The sequence below is a fragment of the Chrysemys picta genome, chromosome 2 (genome assembly GCF_011386835.1).
Source record: "Chrysemys picta bellii isolate R12L10 chromosome 2, ASM1138683v2, whole genome shotgun sequence".
In the NCBI taxonomy this organism is placed as follows: Eukaryota; Metazoa; Chordata; order Testudines; family Emydidae; genus Chrysemys; species Chrysemys picta.
The window spans coordinates 56167352-56189101 of record NC_088792.1 but is presented as its reverse complement, the minus strand read 5'-3'; the positions used below and the strand labels follow the sequence as shown (position 1 = coordinate 56189101).

General features: G+C 39.9%; 1 protein-coding gene across 6 annotated transcripts in view; it reads left to right on the top strand.

The window, feature by feature from the left end:
• The window catches only part of DGKB (diacylglycerol kinase beta), a 525201-nt gene that overhangs the window by 189420 nt on the left and 314031 nt on the right, over window positions 1–21750 (top strand). For 4 of the 6 annotated variants that reach the window (XM_065583182.1, XM_042856642.2, XM_008169810.4 and 1 more), the window contains exon 13: window positions 11288–11386. In XM_065583182.1, the coding sequence (XP_065439254.1) occupies window positions 11288–11386 (99 nt within the window). Of the gene's footprint in view, window positions 1–11287; window positions 11387–20231; window positions 20265–21750 lie in introns of all 6 variants that reach the window. The other 2 variants (XM_065583181.1, XM_008169798.4) reach the window with 1 other exon arrangement.

Genomic DNA, 21750 nt, shown 5'->3' with positions numbered 1-21750 from the left:
TCAAATCCTAATGGAGTTTTGCCATGCACTTCAATGGATCCAGGATTTCACTCATGCCCTTCAGAGCTTTGTTTGATGTTCCCTTAGTTATATATTACATTGTCACTCTTGGTATCCTCTTAGTATTGGTGTCATTATTAATCTAATGAAGTAGTAGTGGTATTTCAGAAATGCTCAAAGACTTCACCCAGAAATGGGGATCCTTTGTGCAAGGCACTGTACAAACTATAGTAAGAAACAGTCCCTGGCCTGATGAACTTACAGATCAAGAAGATATCTTCCATAATAAAGATTGTGACCACTGATAATGCTACAGTGATGCGTTGCTTTCCTCATCCTGCAGCACTGCTACTACTCTGCAGTCTGGCTCAAATGCTCAACTTCCACCATTGGAGGGATTTTGAAACCTATGGCTCCTCTTTGCTATAATATCATAAATTCCAAGGCCAGGAAGGACCACTGTGATCATCTAGTCTGACATGGAACTTCCCCAAAATAATTCCTTTTGAATTTGAGCATAAATTTTAAAAAAATCCAATCTTGATTTTAAAATTGTCAGTGATGGAGAATCTACCATGACCTTGGTAAACTGTTCCAGTGGTTAATTACCTTTACCAATATCAGCTCAGTGGTTTTGGGAAATTGAAGCCTGGTTGACTGATTTCCATTATAGAACTCACTGTAAGAACAACTTGTTTCTGTATCATTACCTTGCATTTTTGTCTAAAGTTGTCTCTTATTTTCAGCTATAATGTCATTAACCTCCCTGTACCTTTCCCCAAGCCTTCACCACGTGTGGAGGAAGTTAGATTTCATGCTTTAGACATTGAGGACTTTTAGTTATTATCGGAGTACCAAATTAATCTACACATTTCCTGAGCATTTTGAGGCAAATGGGGATAAATCCAGGGCTTAGTTCATAATAACACAAAAACTGGCCAGATGAATTAAGTTATGCATACATGATTGCAATAACCTGGGAAGTGTTCAGCAACTTGGCAGTATCAGTGACACACATGCCCCTTTGCATGTCTGACCTCATTTCACCTGCATTGTCATGCATCCTGCTGAGCTGTGGAATGCAGCTGGTATTTGCATATAATTGCTCCTCCCAGCTCCCAGGAGCCTCTGTGCCACCATAGCTAGATGTCTATGCCTATGCTAGTCTCTGCCTTTTCCCTAGCTCCTCCTGTTGCTGGATCTCAGGCAGGAGGAGGCAGTGGCCAGAGGTGGCTATGCAAAGAGGAGGAGGCATTGTGCTCCACCCTCTGTTAGCTGTAAACAAGCTCTCCTCCAACACTCAGCCCTGGGGGCTGTACTTCTCAATCCACCCTTTCCACACCCCATTACCCAGCCAACCAGCAGCCATCTCATGCACTCACCCCCCAGCCATTCAGCTACCCCAGGCATATGCAGCACTCATCCAATTGCTTCAGCATCCACCACAGGTATCCCCAGTACCAGCACACCTAGCTGCCCTGGCACTCATCCCAGCCACACCCACTACCCATCCAGTAGTCAGTGGCTGCTGCAATGTCACTCAAGGCGGGGAACTGGAGAAGCAGATAGTAGAGTTGCAATTGAGGGAGCACAAAAGAGAAGAAGGGAATTGGGAGTGAGATAAATAGAGGGATTAAAATTGGGAGAGGAAAATAGAGGAGAATAAGAGGGGGGAAAGGACTGAAGGAAGGGTCACAGAAATGGGAGAAGCTAAACCACAATTTGTTTCTGTGATAGAAGTCATTCAGAGGTCTCAAAAACTTATCAGTTACAAAGCAGGGCATATTCAGTTAGATCTAAAGCAATTTTCCCAGATTACTTTTGTAATTGCTGACACATCTTACCCATACTGACACCAGCATTGTCCCTCTGCCATGTGGTGGAAGATGTCTTGGGCCTTGCAGGTTGACTTCCCAGGGGAGGTGGTCAGTGAAGCAGAATCTGGGTATATTCTAAGAGATGATTACCCCTATAACAACATGTTCCCGAGGATAATAGACTTTACAGATGGACATACTTAGGCACAGAAGCAATTTTAGGCTATTTTTAGAAGATTTTTATGGCTCTTGCTGAGCCCTGTATAGTTAGATCATGTTAAATGAAGTATGAAGGAATCCTAGTGTTCAAAAATCATGAGTTAGGCCTTCCAAAAGTCATGAGATTAGCTAAAAATTCCTAAGGACTTGACTACACATACAGCGCTGCAGTGGCACAGCTGCTCCGTGCTGCAGCTGTGCTGCAGTAGCGCTTAGTGAAGATGCTCCCTACGCTGACGGGAGAGCTTCTCCCATCAGTGTAGGTACTCTACCTCCCCAAAAGGTGGAGGAAGCCCTCCCATTGAGATAGTGCTGATTGCACTGCGGGTTAGGTCGATATAACTGCGTCATTCAGGGGTATGGTTTTTCCATACCGCTGAGCGATGTAGTTATACCGACATAAATCTGTACCATACACCAAGCATAAGGTGTGTTGTTTTTTTTAAATAAAAATTAACAATATTAGGTTCTTTGTATTTGTCTTCTGGTTTCTGAGCCTTTAGGTCACACTTTCTCTATGTTTTCAAACATTTGCCCCCAGCCAGGAGGGCTTGAAACTTACTGATCCACCTCATCATGATGATGATACCAAATTATCTATCCAAGATCTTCTCTTTCTGCCTTGTATTCACCTGGAAAGGAAAATTGATACCCGTTCCCATAAACATGCATTGCCTGCTGAACCTCTTGAAATGTGCCTGTAAAGCAAATCTTTCCTTTCTTAAGATCTCTTTAGCCTTTGCTAATCATCTCCAATTCTTTGTTGTTGATAACATGGTCAATCCATTATATTTTCTGAATTCTTTCATAACTCCCTAATTCGAAGAATTGTAGTTTATTACTGATTGTTTTAAAGTCCATGTTTCACAGCCGTAGTTTAACACAGACCAAATGTAAGTTTTCAAGAGTCAGAATTAAGTCTTTAGATTTATGTCCATTCTCATCAGTTGTTCATTCTTCCAGAATGTCTCTTTCACTCTTACAGTTCTAGTTCTGATTTGAGTAGCCGATCTTCCATCTTCTGTAATGAAACTTGCTATATGGCTGTGTCATTCACTGGAATCTTGCATGTTTTCCCGGGATCCATGCATACCATTAAAATTTTTTGTCTTGTCCATATTCAACTCCAGAGCACTTTCTTTGCATATACATTTATAATTTCCACTAACTTCATCAGACCTTCTTCTGAATCAGCCGATAGCACTGTATAATTTCCATAGAGAATTGTAAATCTCTCATTTTCCATTCATCTTTATACCTTCTTGTTTCTTCGGTTAATTTAATCAAACATTCACTATAGATGATGAATAAAGATGGTGACATTATACAACCATGTCTCACTCCTCTCTTGATCTCTACAAGATTTTCATTTTCATTGCCTATTATATTGCCTTCTGATTCCAATATAATTGTTTTATTACTTGGAGTTCGTACCCACACATCTTAGTATGTTGAACATAGCGTAAATGGTGGATTCCATCAATGCTTTTTGGAAGTCAATAAAACACAAATATTCTGTTTTCCCCATTTCAGTTGATCTTTCTGATATACGCTTCAGTTCATAATGGTGTTCATCATTCCTTTTCCATCTTCAAAGCCATATTATTGATCTCTTATTTCCTTATGAATCTGTTCTCACATTTGGTCTTGAACAACTTGCCAAAGTATCTTAAGCTATTTTGTGACTGTACACAGTTACATGTACGTTGTTTTGTCATAACCCTCCCCCCATCATCGTTCAGTCTGAGGCACTGAAAGAGAGCACTCAGCACGAAAACTAGCATGCATGAGAGGGCTGGGTATGTACATGCCTCCGCTATGGCATGGCCCCATGAGGATTCTACAGTGCAGTGTGGATGGGGGCAAGAGGTGTGTACCAGGTCCTGGGAATCAATAGTCCTCCTGGGCCACTACTGCACTGCATTGATCCCTTTGCTGCCTGACTCTTACCCAAAGGTATAGAGGTCCCCGCCCTCTCAGCGCCCTATGCTGAACTTTTCAGATCAGTTCTCCCATGAACTCTGTTGATTGGCAGAGGTGATCATGGCTCATGTTCCAAGAGCTGCCACCTGGTGTCTGGAGCACATCTGGGTGCTGATCAATGTGTGGTCAGAGTACACTGTCCTCCACAACTTTGCCCAGAGTGGCAGGAACATATACCTGTATTGGGAGATTACAAAGAAGCTTGAGGAGGCCGACATTCACCAGACTCCATCCCAGTGCCAGGAGCATATGAAGCACCTGAGGCTCCTGTACCAGATAGAGGGACTCCAACTATCTGTCCAGGAAGGGACCCAGCACATGTCCACGCTATGATGGAATGGACAGGTGCTTTCCAGGGATCCGTGTACAGTGCCTGAATTGACTCATGATCCATGACAGGATGTCAATGAGGGGCAGGGCGAGGAGGCAGCAGGGACCTCAGAGGAATTCCAAGAGGAAACCCTGGCAGACCCAGAGGAAGAGGAGCATGTGATTCTGCATCTCAACCCAGCAGACCCAGTTGAAGAAACTCCTCTGAGGAGCCTGAGGAGGACCCCAAACCACTGCAAGAACCAGAACCAGAACCCAAGGCTGGTAAGTTATAATACATCCCCACAAGCCCCGAAAATATCCCCTGATATTTCATCCTTGAAGGTGCCTCTACCAGATCCTTGCTCTACCCCAATATGGTCCCAAAGTAAGACATGGCTATAAATCAATGATTGTATTGAAATCCCATGATCCACTGTAAAGTATTTAGTGGAAGCTATAACAGTGGTGTGCAAACTTTTCCAGGCATGCCCCCTTATCATCTGCGCCCCCCACTTCCATTACTGCAAAGCCAAGTCTTCCTCAGCAGTGGAGCTTGGGCTGAAATGGAGTTGGGGGCGGAACTGCTGAGGAAGATGCCTGAAGTGGGTTATAGCCCATGAAAGCTTATGCCCAAATAAATTTGTTAGTCTCTAAGGTTCCACAAGGACTCCTCATAGTTTTTGCTGATACAGACTAACACGGCTACCCCTCTGAAACTTAAGAAATATCTGTTACTGTCCAAAGCACCAGAATGAAAAACAGAAGAGAAATAAACTGTAATGTCTTTATAGCTTTGTTAATGACTTAATTGACAATACAGACACAGGAAACAAAAGGAAATTATCAGTGAAGATATCTGACACAGAATGGTGCTTTTTATAACCCCTCCCCTTTCACTCCCACCACGCAGTCATAACTTGCATCCATGGAAGTACTCATGCATAGTACCTGATAAGTGCTGTGAGCAATGGTGTCAGAAAACGTGAAAAAGGAATGTGTAAAACAGCTCCCAAAATCTTGCAGAACTGTTTTAAATTACTGTAACAGTAGGTAAGTAAGTGCTCCCAGTAAAGCACCCTGAAACACACCCGTTAACATATTACAAAAACATGATGTCATTAAAGTGTATATACACTCTCCGCAGCACAAAACCATGGCCCAGGATGTTAACTTTGAGGGCCCTCACCCAATTTTCTGCTTTCAGGTAACACGTTAATGTTGGTTGCAGCAAGAGTTTGTGGCAATGTTCCATTGAGCTTTTCCAGTAGCACTATAGCTACACAAGTTCGCAATAGTATTTGTTGGCACAGACCCAAGCCATCTTCTGGCTCCATGTTGATCCACACACATAGTATCAGGAATTTCCCTTGACTGCTGGGAACCAGGAGTGGTGTATAAGTGGGTGGATCTGCTGCCTGTTCAGGCTTTGAAAACCAGATCTGTCCTGAGCCCACTCTGGAAGTATTCCACTTTAGCCTCACATATTGTGCAGAAGGCACAGCACACCACGATAACGTGCATTGCGTTGGCCACATTTACATCCTGACAGGTCTGAAGACATCGCCAGTGAGCCCAAAGGTATACTCCATTCTGCAGCTACTCAGTGTGTAGTTGAATTCACTTTTTCTTGTGTGGGTGATGTCAGGGTATGGCTTCATGAGCCACGTTAGGAGAGGATAGGTGGGATCCCCTCAAATAAATGTTGGAACAGAAACACCATACATAACCACATCATTTATTGGGAATCAAGTCCCTTCTTCCCCTCTCTGGTACAATCCCAGTCTCCTGAGTATCCTTTCCCGTGTGTCCAATGTTGGTGTTCATGAACTGACCCCTGTGGTGCATTAAGCTTTGGAGAATGAGTGAATAGTAATTCTTTTAGTGAGCAAAGTATTGGGATGTATGTTTCATCAAAGGCTCCTGCATGGTTCAGAAACCCCGTCCTTCGAAATCCCACTATAATTTCACAGACTTTGATTATGGCAATCACTTGTGAGTAGAGTACAATACTGATAGCGTGGCAAACCTGTACAAACTCCACCCAACAGTTGACTTTCCATCCCTGATCTGATTTGCAACTGCCAGGTAGCTTTCAGGTGTTTCCAGCTTCTTAAGGGTAATAGCCACCGACTTCGGTACTGGTATGGGTTTCCGAAAACAAGTGGTCTGGTGCTGGAGGATTGGTGCAAGCTGCATGCATGACTCCATGAAGGTCTGCTTCCTCATTCAGAAGTTGGGCAGCTACTGGTCATCATTCCAAGCTTCCAGTTTGATGTAGTCCCATCACAGCATGCTGTTTCTTTGGGACCAAAAGCAGTGGTCCCCCATCTTTATCATCTCAAATTTTTCTGGACTCATTTTGTCCAGTATCCAGTACTGGACCGCGTGAACATCTGTCCCATAAGGTGTAGCAGGAGCAGCAGCACATCATCACGGACTTGCTCAGTGTCTTCAATGCAGTTTGAAAGAAAGGAAAGATGACTGGGAGCTGCTATTATCAAATAGGTGAAGGCTGCATATAGTAGCAGCAACACCTGCAAGACAGTTCCCAGAGTGTCTCCTGTGACACAAATGACTGGGATACCATCCCTGAAATGGTAGTGCTACCATTGCATACTAAAAAGGGATAGTATGGACACAGGCACGTGTTGTGAACAGTGTATACCCATGATCAGCACAGCAAATGTGGACACTTGGCATAAGTATGAGGTACTGTAAATGTACTAATGGTACATGGACAAGTACCCAGGGAAGTATGCCAGTTAAGACGCAGCCTTAAAGGTATGCAATACTAGCATGATTGTTCCTCAGCCTTTACAATCCATAATGTTTTTGGATTTGGATACACAATGAGGTTGTAAAGTGTTTTGACAATTCTTCTGTCTCAAACACATTCTTTGTTACCTCTGACAGCACTTTCAAGCCTTCATCCCCTGTGCTTTTTAACAATTCAGTCTGTATTCAAACATAACTTGTTGCTGTAATTTCTTCATCCATTATTGGTGGGCTTACCATCATCTCTAGTTGAGGTTTTTCAGGCTTATCGCCATGTAGTTCCTTGATATATTCTCCCCATTTCTTGTTTTTATCTTTGGAGTCTGTCAAATACACTACAGTAACTCCTCACTTAAAGTCATCCTGGTTAACGTTGTTTTGATGTTAAGTTGCTGATCAATTAGGGAACATGCTCATTTAAAGTTGTGAAATGCTCCCTTCTAACGTCGTTTGGCAGCCGCCTGTTTTGTCCACTGCTTGCAGGAAGAGCACCCGTTGCAGCTAGCTGGTGGGTGGCTGGAACCAGGGTGGACCAGCAGCCCCCCTATCAACTCCCCCTATCAGCTCCCCATTCCTCTAAGTTCCCTGTGCAGCAGCTGTCCCGCCCCCCACTGCCATGTTCTGCTCCTGCCCTCTGCCTTGGAACTGCTCCCAGAGACTCCTGTTTGCTGTATGGGGGGAGGAGAGTGTCTCCCCCTCCCCCTTGCTCCTGCACCCCGCTTACCTTATCTTCCATAGAGCAGGGGACACACACGATGAAGGGAGCTTCTAGGCAGTAGCTGCAGTCTCAGGTCTCAGGAAGCTGATTTAATTAAGGCAGTGTACTTAAACCTGGGGTCAGCTACTTAAAGGGGAAATGCACATTTTTTCTCTCACACACAGGGTGTGTGTCTCTGTCTGCCCTCTCTCCTTTCCTGCTGCCTTGGAGAGTGTTGTGAGAGTTAACCCTTGAGGGCTCAGTCAATTGCTAGTTCATTTAGCAGTAAGGCATTCCCTGGGAAATATCCCACCCTCTGACACCTCCACCTCAACCAAGCTTCACAATCATCATCACTGTGTACCAGTATTAAATTGTTTGCTTAAAACTTATAGTGTGTGTGTGTGTATATATATATATTTATATATACATACAGTCTTTTGTCTGGTGAAAAAAAATTCCCTGGAACCTAACCCCCTCATTTACATTAATTCTTATGGGGAAATTGGATTTGGTTAACATCGTTTCGCTTAAAGTCACATTTTTCAGGACCATAACTACAAGACTAAGTGAGGAGTTCCTGTATTGTCCATTTTTGTTCTTAAGGGTCACATTGGTCACCTTTTGTAATTGAAGACTTTCAGCTGCTAATACATCTCTCTTTGTTCTCTTTATCCAATTGTTTTGTTGTGGGTAAACTTCCCAGGAGCAGTGTCTTTTGCCACCAAGAGCATTCACAGGCTGAGGTTGGTGTAACGGCCTTTAGATAAAGAGGCTAGCTATGATATAAGCAGGGAAACTTGTCAAATAAGCAGTCTTGAACAATTTGATGACTGTATTAACAGGGAGTGGTAGGGCAAATGCTCCAAATGTCCAAAGATGGCACTGTGACATGGCAAGTGCAGGCCACCATTCAAAAAGATTGTTGCCAAAATCCCTGCTGCCTTGTGGGTTAAGCCTTTTGGCTAAAAGCTAGAATTCCAACTCTCTTGCCATGCCCAGACTAGCTGCACTTAATTCTTGGGGCCTTTGTGCAGTATTGGCCCCAAAGTTATATCATGATAACATGACTTACTATTTCTCAACTGCCACGCAAAATTACTGGCCCTCAGTGTGAACCCGTGCCCTGCCTGGCCATATGTGTGTAACTGGCAACTGCAGAGATTGCTGCATGGACTGTAAGGGGATTGAATCAACCCTGGAACCTAGCCAATATACGTAAAGAAATGGAAAGGCTCGACATTACCATAATGAGACTAAGTGAAGTGTTCTGGAGAGGTCTAGATTTTGTTTCAGGTCTTCTAAGCGGCAAAGAATACAGAGTTATCAGTGCAGGTGGATGTCAAAGTAGGTAAGGAGTGGCAATTATAGTAGACAGGACTATAACTGGAAGGATAGAACAAGTGAATATATCATCTGAATGTGCAATGATAATAGTGATAAAAAGACTTCCAAAAGATATGATTATTCAAGTATATGCCTCAACAACTGCACATTCTGATGAGGATGTCAAAACATTCTATTTAAATATTGAAATAATGGAAATCAGCGGTGGAAAGAAAAATAGAGTCATCCTTATATGACTTATATGGAACGCAAAAGTAGGAGGGAAAAGAATATCGGTTGCAGTTGGTTTATTTGCCCTTAGTGAAAAAAACAACAGAAAAGAAAGATTCATAGACTCTTGGGAGAAACATGACCTCATTATCTGCAGTAGTTATTTTGAATAAAAGGCACACATGGGAATCACAAGGAGGGATGTGTAAAAACCAAATTGATTTTATCAGATCAACCATAGGTATAGAAATAGTGTTAGGAAGGTTAAGATTATGCCAAATGCAGATTGTAGATCAGATCATAGATTGGTAGTGGTGAGAATGAATATCAAACTGAGAAAGATACAGAAAGCCAAATATTATCTAGCATGGAACCTTGAAGCTCTGAGGAATCAAGAAATACAAAGTTACTACCAAGATGAAGTGTTGCAGATCATTAATAAAAACAAAGACCGAGTGATTTGGGAATGTCTGAAAGAAGCTATAAAAGAAGCTGCAGATAAACATCTAGGGAAGATATTAATAACTAAGAAAAACCCATGGATAACATATGAAATCATTGCTCTGATGGATGAAAGAACAAAAGTAAAACCACAAAGATCAAGAACTGGAAAAAAAACGCAAGTCACAATATAACGATAAGAATAAATGCAGATTAATAAAGTCTGAATGGCTGAATGAGAAATGCAGAGAAATTGAATAAAGAAAACAAAGTGGGATGTAAATGGATTTATAGATTGTATGAAGAATAGTCCTAATTAAATTTTTTGCACTTCTCTAAAAACTTGAAAAATAGTTTTCTGGACAATATTTGGGCTGTACAGAATATATTATGATGTTGTATATTATTAATAATAATCATGTTTATTACCATAGAGCCTAAAGGGCAACCAAAAATGGAACCCCATTGTGCTAGGCACTGTACAGACACAGAATAGTTGAAAGTCCCTGGCCCCCAAAATCTTATAATCTAATGAGACAAGACAGACACACAGGGTGGAGGAATTGGGAGTGGAACACAGAAGCAGAGTGAACAGTATGTTGGCAGCAAATAGCATGTTAGTTCCACATTTTTTTTTAAGACATCAGCTAAATGGAAGGAAAAGGAAAGGAGTGAGAATGAGGGGGACAGGGCAGGTTGGAGTGAAGCTGAGGTGAAGAGACTGAGAGAGAGGACAGGCTGGCGCAAACATCCAATCAGTACCGGGCAGAGAAAATAAGAGAACATCAACAGTTCTGAATGGAATGTCCAAAGGTGAAAAAGGTCCCGCTTTGGCTGCTTTTGCTCCTGCCAGTTGGAGTCTCTGTCTGGCTCCTCTCTGAACTTTTCTCCAAGGTCACATGGTGGACAGGAAGGGAGGCAGCAACTGGGTCCTAGTGCCACCCCTTTATAGTTGTTCCAAGAGACTGTTGTGCGCAGGATGGGGGGGAGCAGCCAAGCATCATTTTACCCCCTCCACCTGAATGCAGAAATCCCTGCTTTGGCTGCATTACATTTCAGTTAGAAAAGTACTCATAGGCAATTACCCTTCCTGCTGAGCTATTTGGAAGTCTGGGCAGTCAGAAAATATGTCCACATTATATTTTCCAAAAGTGCACAAAGAGAAGCAATGTTTTCACTATTGTATGTGCTTAAAAAAGAGGGCAGTTCATTTGTTCAGGATTGGTTGATCTACAGAGAGAATTAACTTTTAGAATTTTGAAAACTCGGAAAAAATAATTAAACTGAAGCAAAGTGAGTTCCTAGAATACTGTATGTGAGTCAAATAATTCTGTCACTTGACAACAATTCTTAAATATTTTCCTGTATTCTTGTACTGATCTAGTGTATTCATATTCATGCTATTCCAGATAGGGCACAGGTTCTTTATAGAAATATTCTAGTGAGATACTGTGGTGATTATTAATTTTCTCTCTTTTCCTCACAGCTCCATAATAAATGTGCTTCACATCTAAAGCCTGAATGTGACTGTGGCCCTTTGAAGGACCATATTTTACCACCTACAACAATCTGCCCAATAGTATTGGTGAGTTCGTCATATGCTCTGTTCTGATATAGCTTTGTGTCATAGACATTGGAACAACCTGAATGAATGTTTGACTGCTTTAGCTTTTTGTTAATTTGACAGCACTATATAAGCCCAAAACAGAACAGATAATTCTAGTTCATGACTTACAGGCAGAAATGCTTCTCCCCCTCACCCCCCATATATTGCATTTTCCTTCATGTGACAATGAACTTTCTGTAGGATATGCTATAACTGAAGCTGACTCAGGTTTTATTATTTAGTCATGCTGTACTTACCAGAAATTGTATAGGCAGAACACTTCTACATTTTACATCTTTTATAGATCCAACTTCCCAGAATAATGAAGTTATTCTTATGGGCAGTTTTTGCTTGGGATGCACATTGTATATCTGCAGTGCTGAGGTCTCTCATCTCAACCGGAGGTTACCTAGAATGATGACATTGGCCTTGCAGCAAGCTATGCGTCAACATTATGGTGTATTTTATTCTGCAGGAGTGGACAGTAAATTTCACTGTCCACAAAACAATTACTCAGTTCAATGAAAATAGAAAAAGAAATGCACACTGTACATAGGTACAACTGAAAAAGGCTGAGCAGTTTGTCATGAGAAAGAGACCTTCAGAATTAACATCTATATTAATACATTAAATTGAGTTTTTATGCTTATGAAAGTCACAGCATCATCATGTTAATGCTAATAACAGATATGATATACATGGACACATGGACATTTCATTTTAAAGACACTTCATAACAAAAAAAAGTAATGGTTGAATTTGAGAAAATATACAGCAGTCAGAAAAATTAGGAAAAGTGGCTTTCTAAACTTTTTCTTAAAATGCTTCTGCTTATTAAATAGTCTGTAATGATTTGTAAATTATCTGTGTTCTCTTTTTGCTGTTTGTTTGTTAATGCCTGAGTCTCACCCTACAACTATATAAATCAAGAATCACTCCATTGCAGTCACTGGAGTCAAAGCGATATCAAGCTGGTGTTAGTAACTTAAATTGCAAAATGGTAGCTTCCTAGATTATCTGTAATGACGCGTTGATTTCCGTGATTATTGTGTTTCGCTGATTGCAGATAATGTAAGTTTATGTGTAGAATGAGATTTTGTTTTTTTGGTTTCTTAAACACCACTACTGAAAACTCAACCTGAGATCTGAAAGCCAACTTGAATTTCAGATAATAACATATACTACTATGCATCATCACCAATAATAAAGCTTCTGTATGTGAAATTTTGCCCTTGGTAACATTTGTGCAACTCCATTTTTTTCCATGGTGTTTTACAAGTGCAAAGGAGGCAGACTTTTGTCCTGAAGTTGGAATTTAGTTAACAGTTCTGTTGATATGTAAACCTAGTTCATCCTTGCGTAGCTTTTTTTGAATCTGCAAATTTAAAAGGACTAAAAGTACTGAGAAATATTAGTGACCTAAAGTAAGCAGATCTGACTCAAACTACATACCGGTAAATCAATTTGGACAGTGCATTGCAGCACTGGACATGTACATTATCATGGGAAGGAGGTGGTTGCCTTTGGTGCAGTGTATTTCACTGGAAACTTTACTGTTTTACAATACAGTATGTTTGGTCATCCAGTTGATCCTTCCAAAAATGTGTAATAATACAGCACTATGTACACTCACATTACAGATCGCACATCGCTGACCTGGATAACAGGAATTCCTCCTGGATATGATTGATTACAGTGCATACGTTGTTTGTCTTGGCAATTTTTAAAATTGGTTTCTCCCACTTCCTTTGTTGTGGAGATTGCTCTTGATGAATGTGATACTTCAATGAACATGAAACCAGCTCTATCAATAACTACAGCAAAGCAGTGAATACCTGCGTGCAGGAAGAACCATAGTGACGTAATCCTCTAAATGTGCAATAGTAAACATATTCATTCGTTCATCAGTAGAAATGTTGCGTTTCAGAGACAATACATTATGTACTAGGAAGAGGGGGGATCTCTTATCTGGTACACTATGGTATCACTGATCACTAGAGAAAGTGGTTTGGTTTTGTTTTGTTTTTTTGCATTAACAAAATTTAGTGTGTCATAAAAAGAAAAAGCAAATAAACATTGTAGAAGGCCATGCTCCTGGAGATCATCCAATATCATCTCTTACTTGCAGGGCCGATGGGTGGGGAAGCCGGTACAAATTACCGGGGCCTGGCGGTCCGGAAGCGGGCCTGGGGCCCGGCTTCCCCCCCACTCTCGTCGGCCCTGTTTAGCCGGGCCGCCCTTGCTGGGGGGCCCGAAAAAATTTTTTCACTGGGGCCCGAACCCACTCTCAGCAGCCCTGCTTACTTGGAGGTTTCATTTTCCTAGGCCTTCCTCCAGTGAATCCAGATTCTCCCCAGAGGTCTGGTGGCAAAGACCAAACAGCAAACTGAAAACTCTTGCATCAAGGTCTTATAAAGAAAATAGCCCCTCCCTCCTGGGTATTGGTATCTGTTAGTCAAAGTTCAAAGCAGACAGACAGATTTTCTTTATCTCTTGGAAAGTCTGCCAGCAGGCCAGACTCCTCCACAATCTGTCCTGTTTTGAGGGAATGAGGCAGTTTGTATCTGGTCCCCTTTCCTACCATGTCTGTCTGGGAAGGCCAACAAATTCCAGAAGCCCTAGTGGCTGAGAAGGAGAGAAGCCTTGCATCACTCTCATTTCAAGGTAGAAGTATATTGGTCCCTAGGCAGAGTTAGAAGCCTGGGTTCTCAAATCTCAAATTGCCACCCCCGGAATACTCCTTCACTCTTAGAGGTCATTCCCTTCACCCATGTGCCTTTTTAGCACTCTTACAGTTTTGTTATTGCCATTGTCACTGTCCCACATGACATTCTCATAAGCAAACTAAGGAAATGTGGTCTTGATAAAATTACTATAAGGCAGGTGCACAATTGGTTGAAAGGTCCTATTTAAAGAGTAGTTATCAGTGGTTTGCTGTCAAACAGGGAGGTTGTATCTAGTGGGTTTCCACAGGGGGTAAGTCCTGGGTATGATACTATTCAGTATTTTCATTAATGATTTGGATAATGGAGTGGAGAGTGTGTTTATAAAATTGGTGGATAACAGCATCTGGGAGGGGGTTGAAAGCACTTTAGAGGACAAGATTAGAATTCAAAATGACCTTGAAAATTGGAGAATTGGTCTGAAATCTATAAGATGAAATCCAGTAAAGACAAGTGCAAAGTACTTCACTTAGGAAATAAAAACCAAATGTACAAATACAAAATGGAGAATAACTGGCTAGGTGGTAGTACTGCTGGAATGAATCTAAAGGTTATAGTGGATCACAAATTGAATACAAGTCAAGAATGTGATGCAGTTGTGAAAAAGACTAATATTCTGGGGTGCATTAACAGTAGTGTTGTATGTAAGACACAGGAGGTAATTGTCACATTCTAATTGACACTTGAGGCCTCAGCTGGAGTATGGTGTCCAATTCTAGGCGAAACACTTCAGGAAAGATGTGGACAAATGAGAGAGAGTCCAGAGGAGAGCCACAAAAATGAAAAAAAGGTTTAGAAAACCTGACCTGTTATGAAGGGTTAAAAAAACGGGGCATATTTAGTATTGAGAAAAGAAGACTAAGAGGAGACTTGACAATAGCCTTCAAATATATTAAGGGCCTTTATAAAAAGTACTGATCTATTGTTCTCCATGTCCGCTGAATGTAGGACAAAAAATAACAGGCTTAATCTGCAGCAAGGGAGATTTAAGTTAAATATTAGGAAAAACTTTCTAATGATAAGGTTAAGCTCTGGAATAGGCTTCTAAGAGAGGTTGTGGAATTCCCGTCACTGGAAGTTTTTAAGAACAGGTTGGACAAACACCTGTCAGGGATGGTCTAGGTTTTCTTGGTCCTGCCTCAGCACTGGGGCCCGGACTTGATGACTTCTCAAGGTGCCTTCCAGTCCTACATTTCTATGTTGATTCTATGATTTATTTTTGTTTTCACAATAATTTAATGATTATGAAATGTTAAATATCATAGAATTTCACTGAGAAGATTGATGCTCTTTGGAAGACAATAAGGACAAAGCAATGTTCAGTGAAGTTTAGCTGTATGGTGGCGGGGGCGGGGAGGGGGGGAAGAGGTGGTAGAGTTGAAAGGGGGCAAACTATCCAGATATGTTACATGGATTGAATATCACCAGCCTGCTGGAAGAGATGGAAACAGGCAGCAGCTAAGAAGATAAACTTAATAATCATTGATATTTACAGTAAATAAAATCTTGTCCTGTGCTCTGTGAGCAACACTATATACAAGATTGACATGACATGTTAAACTCCTTATTTTAGGTCACTTGTGAGTTTTTTCATCTACTGTCCTTTGGTCTTAAATTTCTTATGCTTGTTCTCAGCACAGAAATTAGGTGTTTGAGAAAGTTTGATATAAATCCATTTGCTGTTTGTGAATTACAACGGTATCAAATAATTAATGTTATGTATTTTTTTAAATGTGCTCTTTTGCATTCAAAATAGCACAAGATGCTTTTTTTATTTTTTACATATTAGTAAATCAGCAAATCAGATACAGATTTCACCCAGGCCATTTTACAAACTTTCCGTATGATGTATTATGTTCCTTAATGTGAATTATGTCCTTTGTAATACATCATATCCCCGCATTTATTATTGCAAAAGGGGTTACAGTCTGTGGCCCCAATCCTGCAAGTTGCAATGCATGAGCAGACCTCTGTACCCACATAGAACCTCACTGATTTCAGTGGAGCTACCATCAAGCTGATGGAGCAACTCGTGGAGAATACTTTTCAGGATCATGACCTGACTCTCTGTAACCAACAGGCTTTCAGTGACACATTCTCTGTCACATATCCAAATTACTTCATAATAATGTCAAGCTCTGATATAACATATAGGTTCATAAAACCTCCAATTTTGAGTAACAGTAAAATATTAAGATTGTTAAATATGTAAACAAACAAAAAAAGCACTTACTCCCAAAGAGGATGCAAGATGATCACCTCTTACATGTGACTCTAACAGCCAGTTAAAGAAGCAGGGTTTGGGAACACATTAAATTCAGATCTCCCATCCAGACATGAAGTATCTTTCAAAACAAGGCCTACCAGATTCTGCCTATACATTCAGTAGGCAAAGCTCTCAGCTGAAAAATATGGGAAACACACACATTTTGGGAATTGACAATGTGTATTCTTTAAAGCAATTATATAGATACACAGAAGACTTTCCATGATTCCATATCATACAAAGATCTAGCACTTTGTACATGGCTCATCTGTAATTTTTACATGTTTTAATAAGATATTTTGTCTACTTTAAAATGGGCCATATTCACAGTTCCAGTTTATTGTACATATTGTATATTGTATGGTGAAGTTTCTTGCTTGACTTAAATGAGTTTAGTTATAAACTGTGCATGCAGATCTCAAGTGATAGTCTTTTAATAGATGTCAGATACACTTTATTGCTACCCTCTTTTATTTCAGTAACGTTTTAATTAATTCACACTGATTGAATAAATGTACATTGAGACTTGTTTCCTAATGAGGGCACATTTAGAGGAAAGGTTTTGCATCATTCTGATATCCTGTGGGTAATTATATTCTAATTATATGGTGGGGGGAAAAGTCTATAACTCAGTGCTGATATTGTTCATTGGACCCAATTAATTACATGCACATAATGAAAGTTCATGATAAAGTTGACTGGCAGTGAGTTTAAAAATCTTTAACTCAATTGAATCCTAGCCTAGCGTGAGTATAGAATTAGACTATAACCAGGTTAGAAATGGAGTATTGGAATGGGATGAGTGAGTCTCCAATAAGAAAGAAAAGCTGCTCTCTCTTTACAATATGGCTTTTTATATGAAGCAAAAAAGGAGTAAGGCTGCCTGACATCTTGGCTTCTCTATTTTGGTGCCTTCTCTCTCTTTGTTTCATTTTATCAATGTACAACCACACTGTTCTTTCTATCAGTGTAAACAAGTAATAGAATAATTCGATTTTCTCTCTATCCACTCTAAATCATATATGTTCCTTTGTGTAACAACAAACCAACCAAATCACATAATATGATTTATACATAATAAATCTGATTCTACTGTCACTTTTACCGCTTTCACTCTGGTGAAACTTCATTTACTTCATTGGAGTTACTGCATATAATTACTTCAATCCACGTAAGTGATCTTAAAAACCATAATCCAAACTTTGTATTTACGAATCAAGGTACAAACTGTAAACCATTATGTACATTGACTTTACATTGGGTATATTATGAAGCTCCACACATCATTGTTTCCATAGTAACTAATCAATTTCAAAAAGAAAAAGTGGAGTGACATTAAACTGTCTCAAAAAGTGAAAGAAATAAAATGGATAAAATTGACCATAAAGCAAATTGAGCATAAAGTCAGCATGTGGTGATGTGGGGGGTTTATTGCCAGTAGTTAGGATTATCTGCCTAAGTCATTGTTCGGCCATTCCTGAGTGATTTGGTTATTCCTAAAAGTTATTGCAATAGAAACCTTAGAATACCTCACACTGTCTTACATTCTCTTGCATAAATCAATTCAGATTTTCTTTTATCTGGTGAAAATACACATTATAAAAGCAAGCTTTATGATGCATAGGAAAGGTAAGTGACTTGGCAATGGCATGACAGGAAATGTGTGACAGAATTGGGAATTAGTTATCCTGGATACTATTCCTGTGCCTTAACCTTAAGACTATTCATCTGTTCTTCTCATGTACAGTGTATGGGTGAAATTCACTCTTGTGCAGAGAGTCAGCTCAAAACATATGCACCTTTCAAACCCTCAAAAAAGATGTTAAGTAGGACATAGGACTTGTTCAAGGCTTCGGCAGAGGGGTAAATTTCACCCTATTTAAGTAACTTATATTTACACTAGTAAGCATTATTTGTGTATGTCCTTGCACTGCAAAATTTATGTAATAGTATTGCACACCGTATAATGAAACTGTGAGATTAAAACACAGAGAAAGGTATTTTCCTCAAACACATTATATCAAATTTCAGATTCAGTTCTCTGCAAATCTAAAACAGTTGAAATACAATGGTGTTCTTATCTACAGCAAGAGTTTTTCCATTTCTTTGAAGTCAGATTGAAATTAATAATTGCCCTGGAGGAAAGAAAGTATCTTTCCAATTAATTATCTGTATTGCAAACACAGTTCAATGTTAAAATGAATAAGATGCTGATAAACTGAAATGGCAGACGTTCAATCATTTTGAATTATACCTCGCTGCCTGCCTGCCCCATCGCTGTTATCCATTCCTAAATTTGTTTCTCGGATCATCTTCCATTGGACTTTAATACACGTTTATCTTAAATCGACTTTTTCAGTTTGTATCTTCTTTCTTAGAGGATCATGTATTATTAGCTACTATGGTATACGTTTATTTTAGGTTTTAAATGTAAGTAATAAGCCGTGCTGTCTTGGGCCTTACTGTTGATGCATTCTTTGAGTTGTGAGATCAAAGGCCAACTGTCTTCAGTCACTCAAGAAGTGCACCAATGGTCCAGAAATGTGAACACAGGAAAATAATAATCTGTTTGTGATCTTAACAGGACTTTTTTATTTTTTTAATCTGATAGCTAAACACTTAACAAAAATATCAGACTCCATACAAAATAGCCTTGTTCTCAAAATAGCTTACACAATAGAGTACAAGGGAAAGAGTAATTAATAGAGAAAATGTTCTAAACAACTTATCTATGCTATTTTTCTGTTATATTCACCAGTACAGCCCAGCTGCTTTGTGGTACTCTCCTGTTGCAAAGCAGTCTCATATTTAACGTAACCAGACAGCTGAGGGAAACCTTGGGAGGCATAGAGAGAGCCTCTATAGTAGCTCTGAGGCTGTCCCCTCTCCTGGCCTCCAGTGCAGGCATATAGCTAAAGGAAAAAGGTTTGGCCAAGATGTCCAGGTACCTGACTGATCACGGGCTGCTGGCGTAGCCCCTTGGGAATGAGGGCAGCTGGTGCAAGATTAGAGCAGCCTGCTTTTAAAAAATACGTAGATGTGGATGTCAACAATCTCTCCCATCTTTGATCTGGCTCTTACTCTCATGTTTGTGTAATATTATTGAAAAGCTTGTAATAAAACAGCTCTCACAATAAATGGGTAACTCAGGTTTTCTTTGACCCTTGTTAGTCAGTTCCCAGATGCTTATGGCACAGAGACAGCTTTTGCTGAATGATCTGCTCCTGGAGATTCATGGACATCAGATGCCCATGTATCTATTTGCTCCATCAGTTGCCTTCAATACAGTTTATTGCACACCCTAGTGCGAGTAGACAGAGCTGTATTTGTGAATGTCACAGTTTCATTTTTTAAAATGTGTAGTAGTGTATACCTTTGCCTATCAACAGAAAACAGAAATTATTTCTGTACATGCACACTGTATAGTTTCTTAACCAATTAGTAGAAAAAGATGGTTTATCAGTCGCTCCTGGCTTTGGACTAGGATTCAAAAAATTAAAAGGACAAAAAAAGAAGAAAATATTTACAAGAAGCAAAAGGTGTCTCTTTAAACTATTTCAGGCAACACAGACATTTTTTCCACATTATTTCTCTGAATCTGTAAGCAAGTGTTCTCAGCCTCATTCTCAGAAATATGAATATGTGATGTGGTAGCCATAATGCTGTGAGAATATACTTTTGTGGAAGAGTGTCAGAAATAGGAATAAACCAGCTCACTTATTTGTTGATTACTTGTTCAGCATGACTGTTGTAACTTAATGTTCCTTTTAGTGGATTTCCCCTCCCACCTCCCATTGTTCTAATGTTTTAGCTGAAACGTTTTTTTCCCCAACAGACTCTACCTACTTTAGGAGTTTCACTCCCTGAGGTGCGTAACATAGAGGTGTCCACATATACATAAGTGTAAAAGGGTCTTGATATTGCAACATTCTTCTTGCAATAAAGTGCATTTTGGGGCTGGCCTAGTGGTTTAGTGGTGGAAGTCTACATTGTCATTTGAAAAGGCCTATTTCAGTTTTCAGGTTCTCTCTCTTATCTGGAGGCAGTGCTTCATGGTACTCAACAGTGATTCCCTGGAGTGATATTGAGTGATCCACGTTCCATCCTGTCTAACAGCCAAAGGATAGTATGACAAAGTGGGGAATGTGAGGGGGAGAAAAGGGGATATGAAAGGTGGGAAAATGTGTAGAATTAGAGTACTCACTTGGTGTAACAAGGGTTGTTTTAAATGTTATCAACCTGACAGAATGGACAGAAGAGCAGAACAATTTGATTCCTTAAGCCATCAAAATGTACATTAACTTTTCAAAGTGCTACATTGAGTAACTCTCACTCAACTTCACCCATGTCCATCAGACAAAATAATTTACAGCTACATCATTCATTTTGTATGTCCTAATGAAAAAAATCATTGAATAGAACATAGTTGTAGTATAAATGTCTCTCACCTTGGAAATAAATGTCTGCATTTTGCAATTTCATTTATTTTAAGTGTCAGCTTTGCCTAACATTAATTTAAAAGTTGTGCACCATTATTCAGAAATGTTTTTATTAAATTGTTATTATCTCTTTAAAATGCCATTTTTAGTTTCTGATAAAACCTTGGATATCATAGTAATATCCCAATTCTTAAAAAAAATATTCCTTTAAAATTGTAATTAGAAAGGAACCTTCATTTAGATTTTCTTTGATAGACATATACAGAACATCAGTGCCAGGGAATCTGAGAGAAAAATTTTTGGCCATGTAAATTTTTTTGTATTTGTATTAATGCAAATGTACAGTAAACAGTCAAGATGTAGGTCATAGTATAAATGTATCTCTCCTATGAGCCAGATCCTTGTTGGTGCAACACACATAAAAAACCTGTGCCTAGCAGCAGGAGTGTGGAATAGAAGGTGGACAGTCCCTTATCTGCCCCTTCCAAAACATTACAGAGAGGGCATTCTTCTGGCACCCAGTGACATACTCTGGTGTCCTATATGTCCTATATCTAAGATAGATGGCAGGAAGTACAGAGGAAGTATAGGCTAGCCTGTGGACATGACAGACCAAAATAAGGCAATTCATGATCCTAAGTACACTGCAACATGCTACTCACTCTGGTTCTGCCACTACATCCCTGCCCCAGCAACGTGACCCCCACCATCACTTGGAAAAGTGACAGCAGGTGCCCATAATAGAGAAACACTGTTTTGGTTCTGTACATTTGAGATGTTTAGAGTTGCAGTTGGGATTGATGGATGTATTGCAACACCATTTTTGAAGCAGGCATTAGATTCACTGAGGCAGTCCCTTGTGGGAAAGTCCTGTAGAAGTTAATACAAAATAAATATACATTTTTAGAAATCACT